Source organism: Pithys albifrons, chromosome 17, assembly GCF_047495875.1.
Source record: "Pithys albifrons albifrons isolate INPA30051 chromosome 17, PitAlb_v1, whole genome shotgun sequence".
NCBI lineage: Eukaryota > Metazoa > Chordata > Aves > Passeriformes > Thamnophilidae > Pithys > Pithys albifrons.
Window position 1 is genome coordinate 1608352 of NC_092474.1, and position 27253 is coordinate 1635604.

Below are 27253 nucleotides of genomic sequence, written 5' to 3' on the forward strand. Positions count from 1 at the left end.
TAACATGCTGTTAAAGCACAGTCGCCCACCGTTCAGTCAGTTCCTGAGCACGAGGGGGCTCGGGGCACTGTTCCATCCCCTGCAGATGGCTGCTCTCAGCCTGCGGGAGAAGCTGGGGGAGCAAACGGGAAGGCACGTGGAGAGCAGCACTTGAGGCAGTAGCGCCTTCCCGGAGCGATGCCGGCAGCACCATCCCTTCAAAGGAGCTGCTGTGCACAGGGCTGCGCTTCCTCTTCTGTCCTCGCCCCTTGGCACAGACGTGGGATCCGCCCAGGGTGTGCAGAGCCCGAGGTGCGCCAGTGCCGTGGGCTGGGAAGCTGCAGAGCCAGGGAGCATCACAGCACTCCCCAAATCCTGGTCGCCACAGCTGCGGCCTCCAAAGCATCCGATGAGCCACGTTCCTTCTGCAGAGAAAGATTCACAACCAAAATCCCACTCCCAGCACCAGCCCCTTCCGCCAGCTGCCTCCTCCCAGCCATCAATAAACCATTAGCCTCGAGTCAACAGCGCTGGCTACAACACACAAACACTCAACTGCCTTTTTCATCCAAAATCAATGTTGTATTTATCTTCATTGATCTACAAGGAAACTGAATGTTTAAAATTACAGGGGGTGCAGGGGGGAGGATGGGGAGGGGGGGGAAACAAGAGTTACAGAGCCAAGAAAATAGTAGCGGATGGCTGAATTAACTAGAGAGAAAAAGCCCAGGATATATAAAACATGGACACTGAAAAATAAAATAAGGGAAGGGGGGATGGTACAGCAAGTAAAACATGGCAAAATTTACATATGGATGAAAAGTAAAATTGGAAATAAAAAATAAATCATGCCAAAAAGCAGTTCAAGGCAGAACCACACTGAAACAAACATTTGCTTATGGTCTTCATGTACTATAGATAATATATCAGAATTTCTTTTTTTTTAATCAACCATTAGACTTTTTTTTTGCACTCCTAAAATTCTACTTTGTCTTGTATACAGATTCCAATAAGAACACTGCACAATTAGCACAAGGGGTCCACGGAAAATTGTCCTTGCTTGCCAGCGATCCTGCCCACAACACAAAAAAAGAGAAAAAAAAGGAAAAAAAAATAAGGAAAGGGTCTGCCGCATGGTACTGTGCCAGTTCCATCTGCTTCTGCCAGCTTGAAAAGTAGGAAACCAAAATTCCCTTCCAGGAGCGTGTGTCTCTCTCTTTCCTTGACGAACTGTCCCTTGTGTTTGTACAAAAAAATTCAGTCTCTTTTTTTTTTTTTTGTTAAACACAAGCATCCTTCTTCCTGTTCACATGCCATTGCCATTCTGTCTCCAGAGTTGCGCGTTGGTTGTTTTTGGGTTGTTTTTTTTTTTTAAAACCTTCCTCCCCCCAACATCCACTAAGACCTGCCTCCGAGTTCTTGCATAGTTGAAGTATATATGCCATACTTAGCTTTCTGAGTGTGAATTTCTGACTGTGACAAGAGTATGAGTTGTAACCATGTTAAGAAATAACCAGAGTGGTTCTAGAAACCATTTTTATAAAGTCTACCTATGTTAAGAATTTAATATTGGTGTACATTTATATTAACAGAATATTTACAGTTTGTTTTCTTTTTTTTTTTGTTTAAAACAAGAAGTCAAAAAAAATTCCTCTTAAATTTCTGCATAATATAATAAGGCAAAAAACAAACAGTTTTGTACATTATTATTATTAATATTTTAATATATATCTGTAACTTCGGTTCCAAAGTACCAAGGTAAGTGATCAATTGGCCTCAGAAGGGAACCTCACAGTGGACTGTAAAACTACAGTATTTCCATAAATAATACTTTTAAGAAACCCTGGGTATTTTTTTCTTAAGGATCTGAGGCCTTTAAAATGCAAATTTAACTAAAAACAAAAGCAAAATTTCTTCTTTTTTTAAGTGAATAAAGAGCACAAAATTAAAAAAAATACAAATCCATTAAAAATGTTTCTCACATTTGGGAAAAAATGTACAAACTTGATATTCTTAACTCATTTTTTTTAGCACAGAAACAAAAAACAAAACCAAAAATCAATACCTATATATTAAATTCCCATTCTCAGCAACCTTCTTGTTGGAAAGTCCCCAACCCCGTTATTTATGGAAATGTGCTTAACTTCTACAAATTTTACATAAAAAAAAAAGGTTTACAGCAGTGCATTTTGTAAAAGGTTTGTTGTTTTTTTTTTGTTGGTTTTTTCCTGTTTGTGGTTTTTTTGTTTGTTTGTTTGTTTGCTTGTTTGTTTTATGTACAGGTGAGTTTAAAATTCAATGTTGGGGACTATCGTGCCTCTACTTCTTTGGGGTTCCTAGAGGGGGAATAGTCCCTGGACTCTGAGTTTGTGAGTGGAGTAGTCCTGCGTGGGGAGGCAGGTCTGGTGCTGCTGGCTGGTACAAGAGGCGGCGGCGCGCTCAGCGCTGCGGTCGGCGGGTTCCTGTTTAAAATCCCGTTGTGCATGGCAGTGGATGGACTCAGTCTGGGGTAATGCATCCCGCTTAGATGAGGCATGAAGGATGGCACGTGTGCCAGGTGGCTTTCGATGGGGGACGAGTGCAAGTGGTGCATTCTGGCACGCTCAAGTTCTTCCCGTAAGTGCAAGCGCTCTCGTTCCTCCACTTGCCGCAACCGCTCCTGCTCTCGGCGGGCTTCAAGAAGGTTTTCGTGGTTGTAGTCGTGTGGTTCCCTGTCTCTATAGGATCGCTCATGGTCGTAAAAGCCGGAGGTGGTAGGAAACCTATGGATAGGATCTGTCCGGAGCTGGAAGTCCATTCGACGGTGCAGATCTAGGCTCCGGTAAGCATCTCGCAATGGATCCCTCATCGGGTCCCAAGAAAATCCAGGATGTGGCAGCCTCTCTCTTCCTGACAACGGATTCATGCCTATAAGTGGGGTCATCATTCTGCTGCGGTCCAGAACGTTCATGTTGTTCATCTGGTGCACGCTGCCCATGGAGATGGGCATAGAGGCAGCCATCGAGTGAGGCAATGATAATCCATGCAGACTAGGTGGTGGGGGATGCTCCACTGATCGGGAGTGCTGTGAAGGCTCAGACCCTACCACCAGGACATCACTGTCTTCCTTCCTCTCCTCTTTGACTTTGATGTCATTCTTAATCTTCTGGAGGTCGCTGGGAAGCTCTGTCTTTCTCTCCATGTCCTTGCTCATTAGATTGGTAAGCTTCAGGCTCTCACTTAGTGCAGGTTTGCTGTATGGGGATACAGACTGGATTACTGGCTTTGTGTTGTCCTCAGAGGGTCTCTTATCATGGCTTGGAGTTTCCTTCACTGGGGAACGGCTCTCTTTAATCTTGTGTTCTGCTATGGGCGGCTCCCTCAGCCGGTCCGGGTGCTCTCGCTCCGGTTCTTTGGACCTTTCCCTTTCCCCAAGGCTGACCTGCCTGATGGCATCACTAGAGGTCTGGCTGTTGCTGCGGATGAGATTGCTGATCTGATGTGTCACTGGAGCTGATGCCGGTGAGGACCTGTTTGAATGTCTGTTTTTATCCATGAGGTCTCTGCAAAAAGAGAGAAGACACCTCCTTGTTTAGTATGAACAAACACACACGCAGTGTTGGACACGCACAGTGCTGTGTCCACTTGTACACTTCAGCAGTGCTTAGAAAATCATTTGGAAAGCTCTGCCTAGCATCAGCTATAGCTGTGATGCTGCACCTAAGGACATGCCAGTACCTGCCTTTACATACCATATAGAAAAAGAAGTCAGATGTCCACAAATTTTGGCCTGAACTGGGGATGTGTTTGAAACAATACTATATTCACCCTAAGAGAAAGACCACTTCACTGAGAAATGGAGTGAAAAAAGAATTCTGCACAGCTTAATTTAATTTAAAAAATGCTTATTGTGTGTTCATGTATACATCTTGCTGCCAGACAATGCCCTTCTCAGCTGGAGAACATGGGTTCCTTTCCTAAAACATGGATCTAGGCACACAGAAGTCTACAGAAAGGTATGCAGGTCCTTCCCAAGACAGCCTTGTTGACTGGAAGCAGCCATAACATGAAGCTTTTCCCTTTGGAGTTGCAGTTTTTGTTGTTGGCAGTTCCTGCAGGTAGACCAGGTGCTTCAGGAGAAACATCCATGAAACTGAACAACCGACCTCTGTTTCAACAGGACCTGCTATGATGAACAAGGGGTTTGATGACAATGTCCCTAGTTCAGAGGGGCACGAGGGCTTACACTTCAACTGTACCTCTGTCTCTGAGTGAGCCAATTAGTCACAGTTAATCCCATCTCTTTAAGAGGGGAATAAATAATGCTCACCTTCTAAAAGCACTTTGCTCTCAATTAGAGACACTAAATGCAAAATATGATGGTGTGATTGAGAACTGCATTATGCAGCTGACAGGCTCACTAACACCTAAGTTTTATGTTGGATTTGCTTTCCAGAGCTGTGAGACCTGAGTACTGAAAGCTGGAGGTGCTTTGGGGAGCTGTGTGAGTATTTATCCCTTATGATTACATTTGCTAACCCAGGTTTCTTCCACTGTGGTCGTCCTGATTGCTGGTCAAGGATGTGGTTTAATAAAACCCTGTCCAAACAGGGATGCTGGAGACAGCTTAAGCTGAATTAAGAGAAATGTAATAGAGCTGTTAACCCCTGTGTGAGCACTCTTGAGAATAAAGTAACCTTGGTTTGCAAATGAATTCCACTAGAGCCAAGAAGGGAGCTTCCTACCCGAACAACTATTCTTGCAAGGGCGTCAGAGAATTTAACATTTGAAGCAAAGTGATTTTCAGCTTATTCCTTCCATATAATCTTGCTCACAAGTACTGCCTGAAGATCTCATTAAAAGCACTCCAGGCAAGCTATGAACCCCCTACCACCAGTCAAGCACACACATCTAAGACTTGCAGGCTGTTATTGCCTACCAAGAAGTAGCCTGTTGGAGACAACTGGGCTCTGAAATATAAAGGGCTTCACAGCTTTAAAATGATATAACTGGAAGCTAATGAAGTAACTATAGCCCAGGTGATACAGTTCTGTCATCATTAATAAGGGTTTGCCTACAATGCAATTTTTAAAATCAGTTCTGCTAATGGATTCATGCACACTGCTCCAGAAACAGGCATTTGCATTTTTATCTCGTTAATGTCCAGCTAACATTTGAATTCATCAGCATATCTGTACACTAATGAGAACTATGACTGTCTCCAAAGGACCCATCACAATGCTACCTTCATGATTTCAGAAAGCACAGCAATCCTAAAGCAGCTGCATTGAAAACAGCCAAGTATCCTCTGAAAACACAGTAATGCACTCAATTTCTCAGCCTGATCCTTTTTATTAACCCACTAGCAAGGACTGGCTAATTTCCATAAAGAAAAAATCCTAAGAGGCAAAGAGGATTTTTTTCTTTTTGTGTTGATAGTACTTGTGCTTATCTGAAGAAAAGCCCTATCAGCTGCTTTAAGGACAATCAACGTTTTAGAAAAATTATAAGAAATAAAGAGGAAAAATAGTCCCAGAAGGAAGTGCTCAGAGGCCCAGGCTCTCACCTCTCTTTGTCTCTGTCGTCTTTGCTCAGAGGAAGATCCCTCTTCTCCGGCTCCCGTTCCCGCTCTCTGTCTCTGTCGTGGTTTGTCACCGAGGAGCTTCGCTCCGAATCCGTGGGCTTGGGCCACTGTGGAGGTGTTGGGAAGGACGGCGGAGTCCGATGGAGTCTATTCCATGGCTCATGGGGGTTATTGAAATTCTGCAGGTTTGGGCCATCTTTGTGGGTAAAAATGTTGTTGTGAGCTACAATAACGGCAGGGGGAGGAAGAGTTAAAAATAATTCAAACCAAATAATTATATAGACATTTTTCACAATACTAATCACAACCAGAACTGTCCTTTCGAGTCTTTTTAATGGTGAGGGGGAGCTACTGGCAAGAGGATAGAGACAATACCAACACTGGGTGTAAGATCCACCTGCTTTTCTAGGGCTGTTGGTGGAGGAAGCTTTAACTGTACATCTCACTAACTCAGAAATGACCGAAAATGCCCAGCTTGTCTTCTCCCCCCACCCCAGCAAGGGTTCCAGCACAAAAGCAGTATTTTTCCTCAGTGCCTCTCACTGGCAGAAATTTTAATTTCTGGGTAGTTACAAGCAATCAGCTGCCTGCAGCTGAGGATTCAGGGACGTTTTTGTTAAAGAAACCAGCCTATTTGGTGGCATGTATGTGTGTGTATAAACATAGAGCTTGGCTGTAAGGCTTTTCAGAACAGTCACTTGATTTTCCTCCATCCATCTTCAGCTGATTCCTGTTGCACCATGAGATGCACAAGCATGCTCTCTTATGTGTGGCTCTCAAGCATGTTTTGCCTACAGGTAACATGTTTTTGATGTAAAATTATTTTATACAGGTAATTCAGACTTCAGCATTGGTTACAGAGGAGGTCTACACGCTGAATTAGAAGAAGTATCAATAGCTGTTCCACTGTATGTCTTCGCTGTTGAAGGGTGTTACTTTAGGTGCCCACAGGGTCCCAGAGCTCAGGGGGATCTTGCAGCTCCAGCACCTCCACAAGCACACAAGGTACCAGCCTTCAGCAGTGAGGAGACACAGAGCACAGCTACTGACCTGTGTGACACAGAAAAGCTCCCACCGCAGAGACCTGGAAATCTTAGGTGCAGTGTTTTCAGATAGGAGAATGGAGGTTAGGAATTAAACTTCTTTAAAAACTACCACCAGCTGCTGTAAATATTAGCATGTGGCTTTTCTGGAAGGGATGTTTGTCTGCAGTAACCCAGCCAGTACTTACTCAGAGCATGACTGCCTAATCCTCCAAAGGCATTGCTGCCTAAGTTCCCAAGGCCGCTGAAGGTGCTTGACCTGCTAAATGGATCTGGAAAGGCAAACAGGGATTTAGCAGGCATTTAGCCAAGAATGTTGGAGAATGAAACGCACCCCTCCCCTTCTTAACGGTCTGAATCCAAGTAGGATTAGGCCAGACTTTAAGCTGATCCTTCTCATTGCAAGGTTCTTTGCACAGAAAATTCCCATCATGTTAAAATGGAGAAGGGATTCAGTGCTCAGGCTGCAAACAGGTGCTGTAATAAACTTTTGTATGCCAGTCAGAAGTGAGCTAGAAATTAAGGTCTAATAGCTGAAATTAAGGTGGCTGCTGCTGAGCTATAACTCTTTCTTATCAGTACTAATAGTTCTATAGAAGCATTGCAATTGCCTTGAAAGAACAATCTCAGCAGGCTCCTTGGCCAGCACATTGAGGGTTTGCATCATCTTGTTTCTGTGTACAACCTTCTGCTCTTCTTGCAAAAAGAGCATAGAGACAGTTCTAAGATAATTGCTACTGACATCCATCCTTATGTCAACTAACTTTGGCCTGTTTGTGGCAAAATCCTCTCCCATAACAGCTTCATCATATTTAAAATATAAGGCAAACGGCACAAATAGCTTGGCTCTTTGAGCAAACAGCTATTTGCTTATTTACTTATTTTAAAATAAATGTTCTTGCCTTTCCTCTTTGATATTAAGTAGCTGAGTGACTTGGTAGAGATAGTTAATTTTGACAGCATGTTCAGGAATTGATGTAAATCTGGGTATTTGCAACAGAAAAAAAGTCTACTAGGTCATGTGGCATGCCACATTTACTGATTGGATGAGTGTTACTAAAACATTAATCAACAGAGCTTGAACTTTAATTGGCAATGAGCTGCTTGTGAGCTTCTAAAATGAGGAAATTTGAGAAAATCAGGCTCTACTTACTGCCAATTAGGAAACTGAAAGGCTGGCAAAATGTGCAGAAGAGCTATTTGCCAGGAACTGTTCCCTGAACTCTTTTAAAGAATATAGCCAAGAACTTTCATAGGTGGGAAATGGCACGGGAGGAGCCCATTTTAAACTGAGGCTTGTTTTGAGGTACCTTTGCATAAATTTCCCCAATTTTCTTAGGCACATTCAGCTCATGTTTCAGCTGCTGTGCAGTGTCCCAGCAGTGACAGACGTGACTGCTCTGCAATGCCCTGTTCTCCTGCAGGAGAGGGTCTGCTAATCCTGCCCCTCTCCTTTGGGGGACAGCGAGGGGATGTGCAGGGGTGAGAAGCTGGCCAGCTTCTGGATCCTGAGGCAGTTTAAGCCTTTCCCTCCTGTAGTGCCACAGTGCAGGACCACACTGGAGAGCCAAGAATGGGTCAGAGGCATAGAGGTGAAGGCAGGGTTTACTTACACTTACCTGCCAAGTGGTTCGTAGGCAGGAAACTGCTGTGGTGAGGTGAAGGACCAAAAGGGGTGGTGGCTGGATGTGTCGCACCTGTGAGAACAAGGTCCCTCGTTTCAGTTTAGGGCCAAGTGACTCCTGGTATACACACAGATCCTGACCATCATATTCAAGAACCAGATGCAAAGGCCAGATTAAAACACAGCAAAGGCAGGGGAAGGCCTCAAACACCAGCCAAGCGAGCTACAGGCAGGACTTCTCTGAGAGCCCTGTAAAGGACTCTGGGGGCACAAGGAGGCAGGAGGAGACCCTGCCCTGAGCACTGCTGCTCACCTGTAGTAATGAGGAAGCAAATCTCTTTGTCTGACATTTTCAGTCATTACTCTGTGTTTATATTAAAAAGGGTCAGCCCAGGTTATGGGCCCAGACAGAAGGTGCTCGGAAGTGACTGATTAGAGTCTATATGAAACACCAGTTAATGACAGGCATGCAGGGAACATCAATCATGCCTTTCCCATGAGCGCTCCATCTACGTGCTCACATCTGTCTCTGCATCCACAAGCTCCCCCCGTGGTATTTTCTTCTCTTTGTAGATGCTGCTCATTGCCATGGTGCTGTGTTTCCTTGTGGGAAAGGAACACCACTGCTGAGCACGCTGGATTACAGGAGGTTGAGGTGAGGGAAGAATGGGCAGGTCTGCCCTGTATTTCAAGGTGGACCAGGCTCACCCAGAAAATTCTGCTCTCCTTTCAGAGCAGAAAATGAGAGATTTGCTTCCCTGCAGTCAGAGATATGTGAAGCTGAACAGGCTCACAACCCCTGTGTGAAAAGCACCGGTGTCACCTGCCATTGGCATATGTGGGTTTTGAGGAACTCACAGGTATCCTGCAAGAGACAGTATGTTTGGGCAATCTCATGGGCCTGGCTTTGACTCCCTAAGATCAGTGCAGACCATTTTCAAGACACATCTGAAATCAACTTTTGAATCTTTGTGTCTCAGACATGTGTGCCAAAATGCTTCTGTGGCTCCAGTATTACACTGACAAGACCAGTCCTCTGCAACTGCTGGGGCTGTGAATGTCCTGTTGGTGCCTCCTCCCTGCCAGTACTTCCACTACTGCAGACAAAGCAGAGTTACAACTACCATAACTTACAGATGCTGCCTGATGCAAACACAACTTCTGTCTGCTCTGCAGAAAGCAAGACCTGCCATACCTGTGCATTAACTGTCTCATTCTGATAGAAACTAGTAATTCCACATAATGACAAAAGCAATGTTTTCCTGAGGGCATGTTAAGTCATGTGCAAAATAGACCAAAATCTAAATAAAGCTTTACAGTGCTTGTCTCATATACTTTGTTGATAAAAAGTCAAATCCCCTTAATAATGGGAAGAGTAACAGATGAAAACAGCAAACATGAGCAGCCATGTGTCTAGAACATGAGCAGACTATGAAACCAGAGAGGAGACAGAGCTATGTGTCCCTCACCAGCTTGGGCACCTCAAACCTAAGCAGCCAGAAAATGAGTTGAGGAAACTTAAGAGAGACCATGGCAACGAGACCTATCTAGTACCTATCTACAAACATTCTGACTGCTCCAATGCTTCAAGACGGATGGAGACTGTCATCTTTCTAATCCTTTAAGATTTCAGAAGGCGTATAATGGATGGGAGATTTCTTCAAAGGAGACTGCTTACAAACTCAGCTACATGGGCTGATAATAAAAAATCCTCCGGAGAAAGCCAGGAGAGGCATTGCAGGCTGTCAGGTGGTTATTAAATATAGTGTCTGCCAGGCAGCCCAACATCCCTCCTGGAGACAGGTGGCCCTAAGATAACTTATGTCTCCCACAGTAACCAGGCAATGCAGCAGAACCAATGGTTCACATCAACTGCACACATGTTCGATAAGGTGAAAAGAATGCCTTGGATATTGCAGACTAAAAGATTTATTCATCTCTCTATTACAGCTGCAATGTTTGCTCACGTTGATAGCACTCTTTACCCAGATTTACCATGTGATGGCTCTTGTGATTAATATACTCACGGACAAGTTGTTGTAAGGTTGTTTATCTCCAGTGAAAGTCTTCTATTAATTTGTTTTTTCTAATGTTTCTATTCCATGCTATATCCCCTCTTGCTTTTATGAATGAAAAACAAGCCATGCTTGCATCTTTTAAGAGAAAAAATTCCAGATACCAACTGGACTGGTGCTTTTCTGCCTGTCAGGGTAAACTCTGCCCAAAACACCCTTCAGCTGCAAAACCAAGCATGAAACAAGGTCCTTGTAATGACAACACAGGACAGACTGAGGACAGTATAAGGAAACACCTGCCATAGGAAAACAGCCAGAGGCTTGTAAATGAGCTGTGCTTATGCATTCAAGTAGATGCAATAAGTATCTTGGCCCCATACTATCCAAAGTACCTTTATAGACACCAAAATACAGGGTAGCACCCTGCAGTGTAGAGCTGGCACCAGCACTGGCTCTATCTTGTAGAAATGTGCATTTGATGCTTAAGAATTTCCATCCACAGGTAGAGCAGAAAGACAGACTGAAGCACTGGTGGAGTTCCTGCAGGCTATCTCACACCTGCATTTGAAACTCAATTCTCACAGAAATTTCAGCTTGATCCTCACCTGTTGCTTTTCTGTCATGTTTGGGACAGAATTCAAAACAGTTCTAACCTCACTCATTTGAGCAGGGTTGAACCAAGGGTGAGCATGACCATGTCTGCACTGAGTTAGGGTGACTGTGCAATACTGCAGCATAAAACCAGAGCAACATTGGGGAAGAAAAGTACATTATTTGCCAATTAACTACATACATAAAGAGCTAAGTTACATCTCATCAACTGACACAGTTCACTCAGAATGCAGACTTTAGCATCTCAAGCACAGAAAGACAGATAAAAAAGTCAAGTCGAAGCCAGAGAGAAAGGCACAGTGAAGCTTACTGCTCTTTGGTAATTGCATAATTGTAATTACTTCTCCAACAGATTGGAAAGCAATTGATCAATGTGAACTGTATTTAAGTCTCTGTTTTGGTTTTTTTTTTAATTCAATATATACCATTTTAAGCCCCAGCATTTGATGGACTTCATAACATACAGGGGAATTTTCTATTTAAAAACCAAACACTTCACAAATACACCTTCTGTGATATTTTCAAAGCTGTTATTGAAGTTTTCCTTTTACAAACCCCTCCTTGTTTTCAGAAAACAAACAGAAACTTGGTGAGTGGAGGAGCTGAGAAGAACATGGCAAATATAAATGCAAGAAAGAGACTGGGCCACTTCCAATCCTCTGCAATGGAAACATTTTCAAGTGTTTTGTCAAAATCACTTTTAAAAATCACTCCATAGCCTATTAATCAGGCACGTAAGAACCAGCTGCAGAGACATGAATGTAAGCCAAGTGCTGCAGCTCAGTGACATGCAGAGGATCCTGCACTGGAGGTGGTGGCAGAGCCCCGGTCACAGCAGTGTGTCTGCACCCCTCTGAACCAGCCTTGCCTGCTTCCATTTTTGAGGCATAGTTAGCTGTAGAGACACACATGACATACAACTGACAGTTTGTTGGGTATTTTTTTCAACAAGTAACAATATTCCCTTACCTGTGGTAGAAAACAGAGGCCTGGCAAGATCTTGTGGGTAATGGAAACCTGGAAACACTCCAGGGGCAGGAGGTCTGCTGAACAGGTCAAGTTTACCACCTATCTCTAGCTTGTGGGGATCCAGCTGCATTTGCTGTCAAATGATATAAAAACAATCTCATTATATACTTCTTTTTTTCATGGGAGAAAAAGAGAGGCAGTTAAGGCTCATTCCTCCTTAGCCCTGCCAGGGAGAGTTAGTGAGAGTGACAGCAGCATCTCCGGTCACACGGTCACGCTCTGACAGCGTCTGCAGGGCCACTCTGCTCCGCGGCCTCTCGGCTGCCGGCCCCATCCACACGGATCAGCTCTGAGGTGATCCCAGCCCTCAGCACACACTGCAGCGTGGAACATGATACACTGAGTGTGCTGCTCCCCAGGATCAGCCTGTGCTCTCAGCCTGACAGAAAATACTCTGCAGGCAGAAAGCTGCCGACAGAAGACTTGAGAGCTGGGTGATGGACTTGTCTGTTTTGCTTCTCCAGCTTGAGAGATGTGCCTACACTGTGCCCTTCCTGCAGCTTGTACAGCTCTGTATGCAGGCAAGGGGCAGAGGATAAAGAAAGCTACGGGCTCCTCCAGAGGCTATTTTTATCCTTGCCCTGTAGAAGTGAGCATGGCCAGAACTGCACCGAGGTCATAAAAGTCTCTCAATAGCCTAAAGATTACATATTTGTTTATAAAAGTACATGGACATACACCACTTGCAGAGGCAATGCTGACAGTGCACCTACTTAAGCACTGAATAGTCTTCATTAATGGGACAAAAAATCTACAGCAGGAACTAAGAAAAAATAAAACCTACACAATCCCTCTTATCAGCTACTCCTCCTGCCACAGGGAACCTCAAGCCTCTACCAGCATTGCCACTGCACCTCTGTCCTGTTACCTCTTGAGTTTTAACCCCCCTCCCTCTGCCCACCAGCACAGCAGTGCAGGAAGCCCCCCAGCCTCTCACACTGGAGCTATCAATCTACTCTCCTGCTCTCTGCTTTGTTAATATGCTTTTCACTGTATTGGCCATTTCATGACCTCCTCCACAGGAGGTACTAGTACAGAAGGGAAATGACATTAAATGTGTGTGCTTTGTAAAAAAGATGGAATTGGGGAAAAATTACCCTCCTCCTCATTTTCTTTGTCTCTTTCTGACTGTACACTCAGTATCTACTGCTCCCTCTGCCACCCTTCAGCCCAGCTCCTCTGCCCTCAGATAAACTTTACGGTTGCTACAATAAATGTTAAAAGACTCTAAGTATTAGTTAATCAATACAGGCAGGCTTGAGAATCACCACAGTAACTGCTTCCTGCCCATTACTCACTAAAATACAATCTGTAAGCTAAAAGACTTGGCTTTGTTCCAGAAATGGTCTGAATTACCTTCATCTTTTGCTGGTGATGGTAGATCTGCCAGGCGATCTGTACATGAACCGCACACCACTTCCCAGGCTTCTGCAATGGAAAGCACAAGAATTTAGATTAATTTATATGTTAGCAATCTACATCAGATAGAACATTTCATTTCCCTTACTGTCAACCAGGCAGCTAAGCAACGAGAAAGGGTGATTACTGAAACAGCACAATGGGTGATCAACATTTTCTTCTGTACTGCAGCAGATGATGTTTAAATTAAGAAGGAAACAGGAAGAATGTAGGATTATCTTCTTCATCTCATGGACATCTGAGATCCCTGCCTTGTTCTTTCCTACTTGCACTCCCCCCCTCATAAACTGAAATGAATGGCAGCAAAGAACAGTATGCCATGCTTAAGAGAAAGCAACTAATAGTTCACAGTTCTGCTTCTGAAAAGAGCCCTGTTCATTCATCCCTGCTGCACTGCAGGCTAAGTCATGCGTGGTTATTATGGCTACTTGCTTTTGGGGAGGAAAAGGGTACAGATAAACAATCACCAGGATGAGCAGTGCCACAGCTGAACAAGTCACTGTTTTCAGCTGAGCTGTGGCACTCACTGTAGGGTGTTTATGTGGAACATCAGAAGTGCATTGACCTAAGCCACCATGAATCTGTTCACTGGTGAATGTCTGCCCATGTCACAGTCATTTATTTCTGTGACCCTTATTTCATACTGTGAACTATTAATGCACATAAATGGATGCAAAATAAGGCTGGGATTCAAGCTAAACATCATTAATCAGAAGTGGCAAAGAACTAACTATGACATTTTGCTTTAAGTGAAGGATGAGCATGAAATTTTCTACTGGACATGTTAAATTTCTAAAGCACATGCACAATATTCGAAGTGTCTGTGTATAAATATATATATAAAATCCCCCACAAACCTTACTTACTCTTACTGGAGGCCTATAAGGGTCTGACACCTATGGAAAAAGCAGAAATAAAACAATCAGTCCTTCTAAAACTCGCCAATATACAGCAAGGTGGGGAACTTCCTTCCTCTGAACAAGTAAGAGCATTTAGAAAGCAATGTTCCACAGAAGTCCCCTGTGACACAGGAAACCTAAAAGGCTTAAAGAAGGCTTAAAACTTCTCTTTCATTCCTTGAACCAAACTCAGCAGAATTTTATGGTAAACAAAGCAGCTTCATGCCAGCAACTGAACAGTGCCAGTGCTTTTCTGAACCTTGTAATCGTTCTGAAATGGAGCACATAAAACTGCTCTCCAAGCAGTGCTTAGGGGAAAGATACTGAAGGGGTTTCCTGCCCCATTTCCCTCTGACTTTGTTTAAAGAAGCCAATACATCCCCTTGAATTCATGACTGGTGGAGGCTACTGTCTCACCAGAAAAAGAAACTTCTGTCCTGACTGCACATTCCAAGTCTAGAGGCCAATTTGCTCACCAGCTTGCTCTCCTTTTTTTTTATGAGCAATCACTGTGTTTCCTGTAAATCCAGATAAACTGAAGGGAAGATTACATATTGTTGCCTACCCCTGGAGTCTTCTGCAGCAGCGTATGGTGGACTGTGCCTGGTCTACCTGCTACATCAATAGGGTTTGAAGTCTGAAAGACAAGAACAGAGCGTGAATAATACTGTATCACACCAGCAGTACATTTAACATCTCTATCTGATGTTAACAGCATTAATTAGTCCATGTTTGCACTGCGCTTTGAGCAGGCATATTGCTACATTAGTGCTAAATGTTATCTCTTACTGACAGCCAACAGCATTTAACCACCATGTCATCTATGATTACTGAGCAGCAGTAACAGTATTGCAGTCGCACCCCTAAGCCCCACTGAAACCACACCCGTTGTGCTACGCAGTGTGCAAGTGCACGGGAAGAGACAGACCCTGCCCACCAAGCTTATTCTTTAGATGAAACAGGCAGGAGGTAGGAGAGAGGATGAGAGAGGTGGCCTGATTCACTCCATGTTTCAGGCAGCAACCAGCACAGCAGTCAGGAAGAGAACAACTTGAGCATCCTAGTCCCACATTCCACCCCTCTCCGACTGGGGCCAGGCAACACAATGCCTTAAACCAGCAACAGCCCATCTATTTGCTTGGACAAGGCAAAATGAGAAACCTTAGAAGGTGCTTGTGGGTCTTTTATAGCTTTGCATTGTTTACCCCATCATTTTCCAGCAGGAATTAAACACCTCATTGAATCCCTGTTCCTCCTCCTCCGGATCCCACCTGTTGCCCTGTCCTAGATGATCCCCAAGAACTCATTTATCTTCTCACTCTGACACTCATTCATCTCCCACTCCCAGAGCAACTGCACCTGGTGCCTCTGCACAGCTGAGTGCCAAGGGGTTAAGCCTCATTCCCCAGGAGATTATTTCGCTCACATTTTAGGACAAATTATAGTAGATTTCAAACAGTCCAAGGCAGGAGTCTGATCGTGGGTGTGGGAGGGAAGATAGCTTTTAATTTGTCTAAGGCTAGATAACATCCAGACTCATTGAAAAGAGAATTCTTGTGTGTGTATAGGTAAGTCAATGCACTCCCCAGGCAGATCTGAGCTCTCAGGGCCTCTCTGACAGCTGAGGTATATATAAGGTGGCAAATAAGTTACAGCTATCCTACAGGCAAGAGCTTTAAGATCACAACATGTTAATAGCATGGTGTCATCCTGTCCCTTTGTCCCCTGGAGAAAGACATGAATGCTTCCTCCAGCAAAGTAAATTGAATACTTCTGACCTTTTCAAGTTCTTAGCTTGTGAGAATGGCCTTTGGGAAACTCACTGAGAAGTTACCGCCAGCCTGGATTTATGTGCAGTGGACTTACACGCACAGCTGTAGGCAACTGACATGGGAAGGGAAGAAACAAAACCAAAACCTCTGCTTTGGAAAGCAAGAAGTGCAGGATTCAGCGTGCCAAAACCAAGTTATCAGGTCTGTAGTGATTATGAAGGCTTTAGCTGAACAGCTTGGGAGGGAGGGAGCACAGAAAAACGATGCAGTAAAAATGACTGGAGTGGCTTTGCCTCACAGTTGAGCTCTGTCTCCTGTAGGAAACTGGAAAATAATGTGCCAAAGTGGCAGGGCCATTTTTCAACCTATTTCAAATGTTAGATTGTATGTAAATAGAGCACCATCCAGAGATCAAGTGATGTCAATGATTAACCATGGCACCAGAGTGTGACCTTGCACTGCTTAAACTCAAGCTAGCAAACGTTGGATGTATCTATCATTAAAACAAATTAAAAGCTCGTTATAACACAGCACTAGAAACTGCTTAAAAATGCAATGACTCTATGCTCACTTTTTCTTTCTCACTATGTAACTGCTTCTCCTTGGCCTACCAGTATTCCACAGTGAGATGGGATCTGAGGGGCTCTGTAATGAAGATGGAGAGCAGAAGAGCATGCCCTCAGTGTATCAGCAGCTCCTCGTTAACAGGCAGCAGCCTTGTGGCAAAACAGAGCCCTGCAGCACACTAGCAACATTTTGCCAATTCCACCTTATTTGTGCAACTCCTTTCCCTGGAAAATCAAGTTCACACCCTGACAATTCAGGGTCTGTAGGGACTCCCTGGCATCCCTTGCAAGAATAACAACAATTAACACTGGCAGAGAAACTCCACCAAGGGATGGTCCCTCTTCCTCCCTCTGCTTTCATGAACTGCTCCTTTTCTAGGCCTGCAGCCACTACATACAGACTCCCACTTGAGGAGCACTGAGGAAATACTCCAGCTTCCATTACAAACATGAAGTGAAGGGGGAAGGTTGTCAGAAGCCTTAATTGCAGCAGTTGCTAATCACTGACTTCCACTGACGTCATGGAGACAGCTGAGGGAAGCACATCCCACAGACCTGCCTGGCACAGGTATGGAAATCACCTTCCAAATGCAAACAGGAGAAGCCTGGCTACAGTGCTGGTCCTTCAAGCCTTCTAACACAGCAACACAGCTCTGTGGAAATGACTTCAAGGTAAGGAATCTCTAAAATCACAGCATGTGAGGAAGCTGAATGTGTCACCTTACAAATGCTCTAAATGCCCCATTTTCAAACAAATACTGCATAGATACAACCCGTTACTTCTTGTTTGGAGAGATTTAACTGTTTCGGCACACTTAAAAATAGTTAATAAAAAGAACATGGTCTGGGAGGAAAAAAAAGGCAGTTCACAGCACAGAATTCACCAACATCAGGGTTATCAGGGCAACGTTTCCAAATGCCAACCAGTGCCAGTTGTAATGACGTGTTACAGCTGCAGTGCACCTTTCAAACACATTATCTCAAAGAAGCTTGCAGGCATTAATCAACCCTTATAAAACCCACTGCAAGATAACTTTATAGATGAGGAAGCTGAGGAACAGAAGGTTTAAGCGACTTGCCCAAGGTCAGACAGTGCTGGAGCTGGGAATAAAAGTTCAGCTCCTTCAAATTGCTCTACCCATTTACAGCAGTCTCTCCCTATTGTTCCCACACTTGTGCAGTCAAATTCTCATTGTTTGTTTTGGAAATAAACACAGTTTATCTTTTGCAATCTCAGACCATTAGATTCATGAAATGATTTGGGACTCATCGGTCTATTATGAGCTGTAAATATTTCAATCTAATAATGCACTTGACTGTATGCTCCTTCTCCAGTTTCAGCTGACCTCCCAAGTGAACCACTATATCCTTTTCCAAGGAAGGATTTGTAGTGCCAAGAGAAAGTTTCTGCTGAAGTATTGGCTGCTTTGTGCAGAAGATGCTCACAGTTCTGTGGGGTGATCACTTCCAACCCTGTGCTGCATTTCTGCAACTTAAATCATGTGCTACAAAATCACCAGAGACGCGACTCTGAACACAGCAACAGAACAAAGCCTTCAGAAGAAGAAGTTTGTACCTTGGGTTGAAATGCTCCCTGAAGTGACCCAAAGGGACCTGAATGTGGAAGCATGGGTGGCATTCCAGGCATTGCTGGAGGATAGGTTGGAAAGAACTACAAAAGAAAAAGAGATGCTTATGTCACAGGACGACTTGAACAATAATGGAGGTGAGGCAGGTGCCAAGCCTGGCACACACAGAAATAGTACTGTGCTGAACAAGTGCCACAGTGAAAATACATACTAAATTTGCTTTCAAAATTTGTAAGAGCAAAGCCAAAACTTGGAAAATGCATTCATATGATGAATTTTCTAGATCGTGCTGAATGAGTGTGCCTTTAAAAATTGTGGACTATTGCAGGAAGCACAGAGCATAATTTGGGGTTTATGTTCCCTTTTCGTTAACTTTGCATTTTTCTGCAGTTGCAAACAAATTGATCCTGTTTTGAAATGTGACTTGCTTTAATTTTCACTGCAAAAAAGAACCACAAGATGCTGCATTGCACTGTAACCACAGGCAGCATTCACACCACCTTGTAGTTGTGTAGGCTGAGTTAAATTTTGCTTAGGCCTCTCCTGAGCACATACAGCAGTTTTACAAGTCCCAAAACATGTAGTTTTTGTGCTTTGGAGCAGTGGGGAGCACCAGGAAGAAACCACCAGTCTGACTTACTCCTGTGACCTGAGCAAAACCTTGTGAAAGAGCCATGCACTCCGGGCTGCTGCACTGGGAGAAGCACCAGCTGCAAAGGTACTGCAATGACCACGGATTGAGCAATCCCTGCGCATTCCCTGCCATCCCAGGCACAGCGATACAGAGCCACAGCAGCAAAAATGCAGCAGACAGAGATTTAAAAAAAATAAATAAAAAAGCCCAAAGAAAATTTCGTACCTTCAAAACATAAAAATCGAGACGGGAAAAGAGCTTTAGGAATGAATGAATCAAAACACTACTCATCAATTGAAAACAAGCAAAAGAAGAGCAAGCAGAACCACTGACAAAGAAACCAACTGGAAAGGTGGGCACTCACGTTGGAATGTCGAAAGTAAGGGTTGTCTAACTTGGGAGCATACTTGTCAAACTGGAAAGAAAAGAGAAAAAAAAGGAAAGAGGTGAGTTTGGTTTTGGCAGTAGCAGACACATCAGCATTTCAACATAGACAAATAATCATGGCCCACATGTACAGCATTTAACAGAGCAGAACTGACTGGTTATTCCATACTCGCTCATCAGGGAGCTGACTGATCTCCCAAAGCTAACAGAGTAGCCCCTGGGTCACGCTGGGTGCTGCCAAGGCTCACTGCAGAGCCCTGTCTCAGGCACTGCATGAAGAGCTCCCTTCACTGGGAAGGGAGCAGTCTTGACACCTGCAGCACAGCCAAATGCAGGGAAATTCAGCTCCAGCTCTAGATCTGGGATCTGTCCCTGAATTACTGAACTAGATCAGAGACTAGCAGGTGAAGAACATTTTCCATTAGATCCCAACATCATCTGCTGTGGGGCAGCCAATACCAATTCCCAGTTTTCTGGGTTCCTGTAGGAATCAAAATTGTTTGGGAAAGGGCTTAATTGCTTTAGATGCACAAATTTTGGTATATTCCCCCTCCCCTGCAAAAGGGAGAGTGGCCCAGAAAAAAGGTGATTGTTAACCTTTTCCATTCCAGTATGGGGTTTTAACACCTCCATGTGTGTAGTCTGTGCCCCATTTGCCATCTTGGATACAAAACCAAAGCACATACACATTGCATTTCTGAACAGTATGTACATTCTAGTGGGGAGGAGGGAGCAGGGAAGAAGGCAGGAAAGGGAGCTGTAGGACCCCATGAAAAGCTGCTTATTTGGCAAGTCAGCTGCTGTTTCACACTCCTCTCTATGTGCAGGAGAGTAGATTTGTAATTTCATTAATTACAGTTATTACTGGAGCCATGTCCCCTCCAGTGTAAATACCATAAATTACCAAACACATGCAGCTGTAAATTTCAACACTCTTCTCTGGTGTTGGGATTAGCAGACCTGATCTAGTGGAATATGAGAAGATGTGAGTGAAATATAACAAAAGTGCCTTGCACGCTGGTTTTGGTCTGAAGGTTGACATCAACAGGCACGGGTGGGAGGGAAGGGAGCTGTTCTTAGGCTTGGGTATCACGGTTCTTAAATAACACAGGAGACTGCTGAGAAAAGATTCAGGGCTGTTTTACACAGACCAAGAAAAGAAGAGAAGGTGTTTACACATGAGTACATTGAGCAAACACCTGGGGCTGGATTTTGGGTGGATGATATTGCTTTTAATTGTTTTGCTGCTAAGCAGATCACAACCCAAGAATGCCGTCGGGCAGTCAGCAGTGGGAAAGGAAAGTGAGACACATTATGCTCCTTGAGTCCTTGGTAGTTCTTCCCAAATGCTGCTTTGGCTGTTGCTCCTGGTGTTTGCTTGCCTTAGAACAGGGTTGTTTCTGCATTTTGGACACAGTGTGAAACTGAGAGGGGGAAAAAGCTAAATCTCGTGCTTTCAATCTCACAAAGTAATTGCCAGAACTGAGGAGAGAGTGCATTTTAAAGTACTGACAAAATCCATTTGTAGCAGATTCCTAATGACTTTGTAACAGCTGCAGAAAAGTCTTGTTGTGTTAGAAGCAAATTCAATGACAAAGTGCTTATTACTTGGCCAGGAGGATCTCTCCCACTTAGAACCAGCCACACACAAATTAGTGCTTGTTGATGTAATCAAATAATAAAATGCCAAAATCGATACAGATTAGGAATTAGGAGGAAGAGGGACAAAACTTGTATCAGATGAGATGCTGTACTGTGGTGAGAGCTCTGGGTAAGCCAGCACAGTCTGCCTGGCACTGAGCAGTTGTGGGGACCGTGGTTGGGACTGGAAGCCACCCATCTTGTGGCACCCTTGTTGGTGTCCTTTGGTGTGTCACGGCAGCTGGCTCTGGGAAAGGGGGAATAGAAACACACACCAGGACACACGAAAAGGAATTTAAAAGGACTCTGGACTTGTCTCGTGGGTGCTGTATCTGCCCATGGGTAGCAGCATGGAGGACCCAGAGGCTTGGTGTGGGGGCTCTGGATGGACAGGAGGTCCCTTTGGGAGTGGTGACCTCCAGGTCAGAGGGGCAGGGACAGTACACCTGGCTGAAATGAAGAGGGCTGGGTTTTGTTTGACAAGAGTGGGTTAGGCTTTTTGACCAGAGATGCTCTACTTATCCTCACATTTTGGGCTGGGGTACGCACCATGGGAGGTGCAGAGGGCGGCATGAGCGGCGTCTGGGGCAAGCTGGATGGAAAAGGAGTGAATGTGTGCTGGTGGGTGTGTTGGTGCTGATGCGTGTGTTGGTGCTGGTGAAACTCCGCTCTCAGCAGCGGCACCGGGCCAAGTGAGGCAGCGGCCCGGTCCGAACTCTGAACCAAAAACCGGTTGTTCAGCTCTTGCCTGAGCAGTTCGTGATCTAGAGGAGAGAGAGAGAGAAAAAAAAAAGACACAGAGGCCCGTGGGCCTGTGAGTACCACAAAGACGGAGGAGAAAGAGTCAATATTCACCTGGCATTCCCTGTTTCTGCAGGTCATGCTGTGGTGGTTTTCTACGTGAGGACTCATTGGTGGAGGTAAGAGAGATGCCTGTGACAAAGTACCAATCAGAATCCCCGAATGAGGCTGGCAATACATGATTGGTTGGTTGAATGATATCAACAGGCTGGTATCTAAAGACAAGAGAGAACACCATGAGTCATCACAGCAGAAAACATCATCGGGGGTCCGCAACCTCCGCCCCGGCCCCCGCCCGCGGCCCCGACGCCCCCGCCCCGCTCCGACGGGACACTCCTCCTCCCAGGCTCTGTGCACCGAGGTGTTTCTGGGAACAGACCTCAGAGAGCTGGCCTCACACCACGCTGGCCAGACCTTCCCGCACCAGCATGACGCTGGGGAGTGCCCTCGAGGCCAACAGCTCGCTCCGAAGTGAGTCATACTGACCTGCTTCCCTTGGAGGTGTGACATTTAGAGGCAAACACACACTGCAAATGGATGGGGGGTCTAACACATGTGCTGTGTGTGTATGTTAGGCCCTCTTAAGAGGTAAGATTTTGACAAGATCTACAACACAATGAGATAACTATGGATTTGGGTGGCTGAAAACTACCTGCTCAGACAGCCATTCCTCAACAGACCTCTCTGTGCCATCCTCCCTCTCCTCAGCCCCCAGACAGGCACACAGTGACCAGAAACATCCATCAAAATCAAGGCCTTCTTTGCAGTGGTTTTTTTAGATTTTAAATACCAAGCAGTTCCTTTCTCAATTTGTAACAGGTTGTAATTCCCATTTTTTGTCATTGCCTTCAGGATTTTCTCCTATGAGAAAATACAGAGGAGGAATCAGTGGGAAAAGGAGAAACACTGAACTGGCTCAGGATCTCACGAAGGTTGCAATGACTGATGAAACAAAATGGTCCACTGTATGACGTGGCCTCTTCTCAGCATCTTCCTCTGAAATAACAACTTGCACTGAATGCAAATGTGGTTTAGGGCAGTGGAAGACACCAACACTTTTAAATCCATCTGTGTCTTTGCCTAAGAACTTCAAACAAGCATCAACACTCAACGTTATGTATTTTCTAAGCAAAGAGCAACCTGTGCCCCTGGCTGTGGATAACAGACACCAGTCCTGACCGACCTACTTGCTTCTGAATTTACATGAATCCATTTCTCTCAGTGTAACACCCCTTTCAAAGTACAGCTCTGAATATGAAGGGGCAAAAGAACACCTGCACTTTGAATTTTTATTTCATGTTCTGCAGGGATTTCTTTTACTTCAATTTTCTACAGTAACATTAGAAATGTCTAAATCAATCACTTTCTGAAGTGAGGTGGTTAAGATCTTTAAAAACAGGCACTCTGATGGGGAACTTCAAGGTCTCTACCACCACTCAGAACCTTACATCCTACTGAAAATCACATTTCAAAGTAAATTTTGGGTGTCTAAGTAATTTGCTTTTCAGTAGTAAATGTACTGCTAAGAGTAGGTACTGTGTACTGCTACAATCTTTACATAATACAAAAGCAGAAAGTATCTATACCTGTGATACTGAAGCCTACAGCACTGAAGCAAAAGAGTTTTATAATGGGTTCTCTTTAGACTGAGCAAATAAGAAAAAAAACCATAGGCTGAAAGCACTTAGGTCCAAAACCTAACCTCTTTGGAGAATATGAGTATGATTTCATGTGTGCGTGTGTTTATGCATTTAAATCTGGCATGACTTGAAGAAACTGAATCCTTCTGTTAGCATCAAGATAATCCACTTTTCTGGAGGGAGAGATAAAAGCGAGTTGGCAGTTTTAAGTGCTCTGATATCCAGTTTCTTTGAGAGACTTGAAGTCAGACTGATAGATTTGCAGCTGGCTCCAGCCCATAGCCCTGTACCACAACTTTGGCCTCTGCCAGGAAAAGAAAAGGCCTGGAGATGTTTGGAGAAGTGGAGTGGCACTCAGGGGAGTGGCTCCTTCACAGTAAGGATGGATGGCCAAGGAATAACCCAGCTCTGTGTGGGGCTCCGAGCAATGTCAGGGTCAGAACTAAGTTCTTGCATCTGCCAGTGATGTCTTATCCATCAGGTCCAGTCCTGTAATCACAACCAGGAGCAGAGAGCCTGAGCAGCCCTTCGGATGCACAAACTATCCTGCTCTGTGCCCACACGTGAGGTGGGCATGGCACAAAAAAGTCACTCCTGCTCATGGTGCCCTCACATTCAGAAGAGAAGAGACACAGACCACTGTATCCTACATCAGAGCAGCCCTGGTGCCCCTGAGCAGAGGGCAGAAACCCACGCAAGGGTTGCTCCTGTGTTACTTGTATTAGCTTTAGGTTTCAAAGGGAAGAAGTGCCACCAGAAGTGCATTCCTGTCTTGCTCTTCAGCACTGCTCAGCAATACTGTTTGCTTTTAAGAAACTTATGTGAATGACAACAGAAGCTCCTGGCTCTGCAGCACTCTGTATTGATTTTATGATGTGCCACTTTGCAGGCATTTCAGATAGTGCAGACAAGAGGCATTTCACTGTCTGCAGGGTTAGACGCTCAGACCTTTCCCTCCGCTAACTTAGGCTTCTCCTACTTAAATTGCAGGAGAAATCCTTTTAGTAGGAGCAAGACTGTTACTGTTTCCTGGCAAGCTGCTGAATGTGAATAGGTCACTTGATCTTGCACCTCCTGAAGTTAATGGTGAAAACATACTTGCTTTCAGTGACTGCAATATCATGCTTTTAGTGAGCGCTTTGCTATTTCCTTTTGCAATGCTTTCAAAGTCTCCATCACAGTAGTCCTTTGCCTTAAACTGGGGAAGCAATGAATAGGTCTCCCACAGCGCTGCCAACATCTTCCCAGCCATGTGGTTGAAATTCTAGATGGTGCCAGGGCCCGTGAAAGCCGCCAGCTTTGGCCTATGTGGTCCTGCCTCTGGCTAGGAACCCACAGCACCTTTGTGTATCATCGTTCTGAGAGCTCACTTTGGACCAGTTCATGTTTTTTCTTTCACTTAAAGCAGCAGTTATAAATAATGAGACATTATTTAGCTCCTGGAAGAAAAAAAGGGGATGCAAGGCCATCTGATTTTTCCATAGCAAATCTGCCCTTTCCTTATTTCTTTAACTGACTTCACAGGAAACAGAGGGAGCGTTTTTTGCAAAATGCTTGTCCTGTTTAATCCCTGCTGAGTTAGTTGTGGAGTCAAATGCCAGATCAAAAGGAGGCCTCAGCAAGTGAAAGTTGTTGGGAAGTCTCCAGCTGCCAGGGCCTTTTCCAGGGACAGCTGTAGGCTAATGGATAAGCTATAAACAGGGCATTTAGGGCAGAAGTGACAATAGAATGGGGGCCAGGGTGAACAAAGGAAACTTTTTTTAAAACGATGCAAAGATAGTGAGAGTTGAACAGCAGAGCTTGTCAGCTGAGCTGCCTCTGACTCAGACATAAAGGCCATGGACTCATTGGCACAGAGCACTTGTGCTGCTGCTGCAGGCAGAGGATCCTGCTCTGCCGGCAGGATGTGCTGCTGTTCGGAGGATCAGAGCAGGGGATTCAGTCAGATTCAACTTAGAACAACTGTCTGGGACAATTAGAAACAGTATTTTCACATCAGTTGTAACAGCAGCAGCTTTCAATAGAGTGGAGAGAGAAGGGGAGAACTGTGAACTGCACATCAGTTCTTTGTTCATCTAGAAACTGTCTGATCGGACAGCCACATTGGACAACTTACACTCTAAAAAGGACTTTTTTAAAAAATTTTTGTTTTGAAGACTTCTTACAGGAAGCTCCAGTGCTGTGTCTGCAATCTCTCATCTGCTAAAGCTCGTCCTGGTCTCCTATTTCATGAGCACACAGTTCCAGCACACACTGCCCACAGAGGGGTTTGCATGACTGCATTTTACCTGCCCACCAGCCAGCCCATGTCTCAACACCCTCCAGTGCATGCACGGCAGATCGGCCCTGGAAGAGGAAGGGCACCTACCTGCAGGGTGCCCTGGTATCACGAGGCTGTTGGTAGGTAACGCTGGTGGAGGTGGCAGCGTGGGTGGGGTGGCGAACATGGCCGGATGGTGCTGGTGTTGGGTCTGCGATCTGAGAGAGAAGTGCGAGGTAGCAAGATTAGAGATGGAGAGGGGCAGAGCCGGGCCGGAGGAATGGTGCGGAGGAATCTGGGGGGAGAGGGGAAGGTGTTTCGGGAGGCTGATGCTTGTTGCACTGCTAGCACTGCTGCTCCGGCTGCAGAGAGAAAACAGGGGAGGGAGAGGGGGAGAGACACAGAGAGAGAAAGAGTATGTTACAATACAAGACCAAACCAGGGGAAGAAATACACTGGCAGAAACATGACAACTATGGAACACTAATCTCCCTCAACTTATGCTTTTGCTTGTCTTAATATCAATGGAGACAGTTAATGAATCTTAATGAACTTCTCCAATGGGTCAGAATGGGCCTTGGACCCTCTGGAGTGACATTTCCTCCAGTGCTGTAACCCTCAGAGCTATTGATCAGATGCTGATGATGGCCACAGAGGCAGCTGGATTTGGCACCTTTCTTTAGCCTTTGATCACCTTGCTGTGGCCACGTGTGTCCTTAAGATCATATGAGGCAGTGACTCAGATTCCTTTTCCCGTTGCTCTGGGTGTGCAGAGTGCACAGTGTGAGTGACTCTGGGACCCCACTGCACCTGCTGTGCAGTTGTAGTCACATAACCATGCAAGCACACACCATGTTAATAATTTTTCTCACAATAATTCATATTTTAACATCCTCTTATATTATTATTACTACAGTGCAAGTGATCTAAGTTTTGTGGGCCAAAACACACTACCACTGCAGTTAATAGTTGTGTAATTCCCACAATATTGATTATTTGTTGCAATCTAAACCTCCGAGAGATCTTGAATAGTTTGAAATACTATTCACCATTTATACTACGGTGGCATTTACAGGGTAAAACCACAACAGAGTTTAAGTATGCAGGATACTATGAAACACACATTAATGGCAGCTCTCTGTATTCATATTCTGACCTTTGTGCAGCCAAATATTATGCTTTAAATCAGTTTTCTCATCTTGTTTAAACAAGCTTAGCTCTTGTTTGGGAGGCAAAGCATGTTTTCTGTAGCAGCAAAAAGACCATACAGGTTCCAGTCGATTGACTAAACTCTTTTCTCTAGAAATGTTTTATCCGTACCATTTTCACCCATCCTACTTACTGTAGGGAGGCAATTTAAACAGCAGATCTAAGCCTCCTGTTAGGTCTGAACATTAGATTGAAGCAGATTTCTCAGCCCACACAGGAGCCCTGTTCTAAAGGACACAGACTTTTCCCATCCAGATATCTCTCTTTTGATGCTGGTGAACCAAAAAAACTGGTCGCTATGAACAAACGTACTTCAATGGAAGCACTTCTGAATATGAAACAAGGACGTTGCCCAAACTCAAAACCACCTTAAAATTCTAAGGCAATAATTAGCCAGCTCACCCAAGACAGTGCCAAATTCCAATGGAAATTAGACCGAACAGAAGCATTTACGACATTTCAAATGCACTGACCCACCACTATTGGAAAATCCAGGCTATGGAGACAAAAGCAAGAAGTCCAACGTCCAAAACATGGACCGTCTTGCACAGACAAGTGTTTGTCTCACTCA

General features: G+C 44.7%; 1 protein-coding gene across 19 annotated transcripts in view; it reads right to left on the reverse strand.

Annotated features, from left to right (window-relative positions):
• Window positions 1–535: 535 nt before the first annotated feature.
• Window positions 536–27253, reverse strand: part of FBRSL1 (fibrosin like 1) — a 523668-nt gene continuing 496950 nt past the window's right edge. For 7 of the 19 annotated variants that reach the window (XM_071572408.1, XM_071572404.1, XM_071572401.1 and 4 more), the window contains 12 exons: window positions 25582–25835; window positions 21301–21536; window positions 19109–19159; window positions 18098–18193; window positions 14749–14820; window positions 14142–14180; window positions 13222–13293; window positions 11806–11938; window positions 8205–8282; window positions 6774–6857; window positions 5525–5765; window positions 536–3521 (listed from right to left, as the gene is read on the reverse strand). In XM_071572408.1, coding sequence (XP_071428509.1) covers window positions 2288–3521; window positions 5525–5765; window positions 6774–6857; window positions 8205–8282; window positions 11806–11938; window positions 13222–13293; window positions 14142–14180; window positions 14749–14820; window positions 18098–18193; window positions 19109–19159; window positions 21301–21536; window positions 25582–25835 — 2590 coding nt within the window. In that variant the 3' untranslated portion in view covers window positions 536–2287. Of the gene's footprint in view, window positions 3522–5524; window positions 5766–6773; window positions 6858–8204; window positions 8283–11805; window positions 11939–13221; window positions 13294–14141; window positions 14181–14748; window positions 14821–18097; window positions 18194–19108; window positions 19160–21300; window positions 21789–25581; window positions 25836–27253 lie in introns of all 19 variants that reach the window. The other 12 variants (XM_071572409.1, XM_071572410.1, XM_071572406.1 and 9 more) reach the window with 12 other exon arrangements.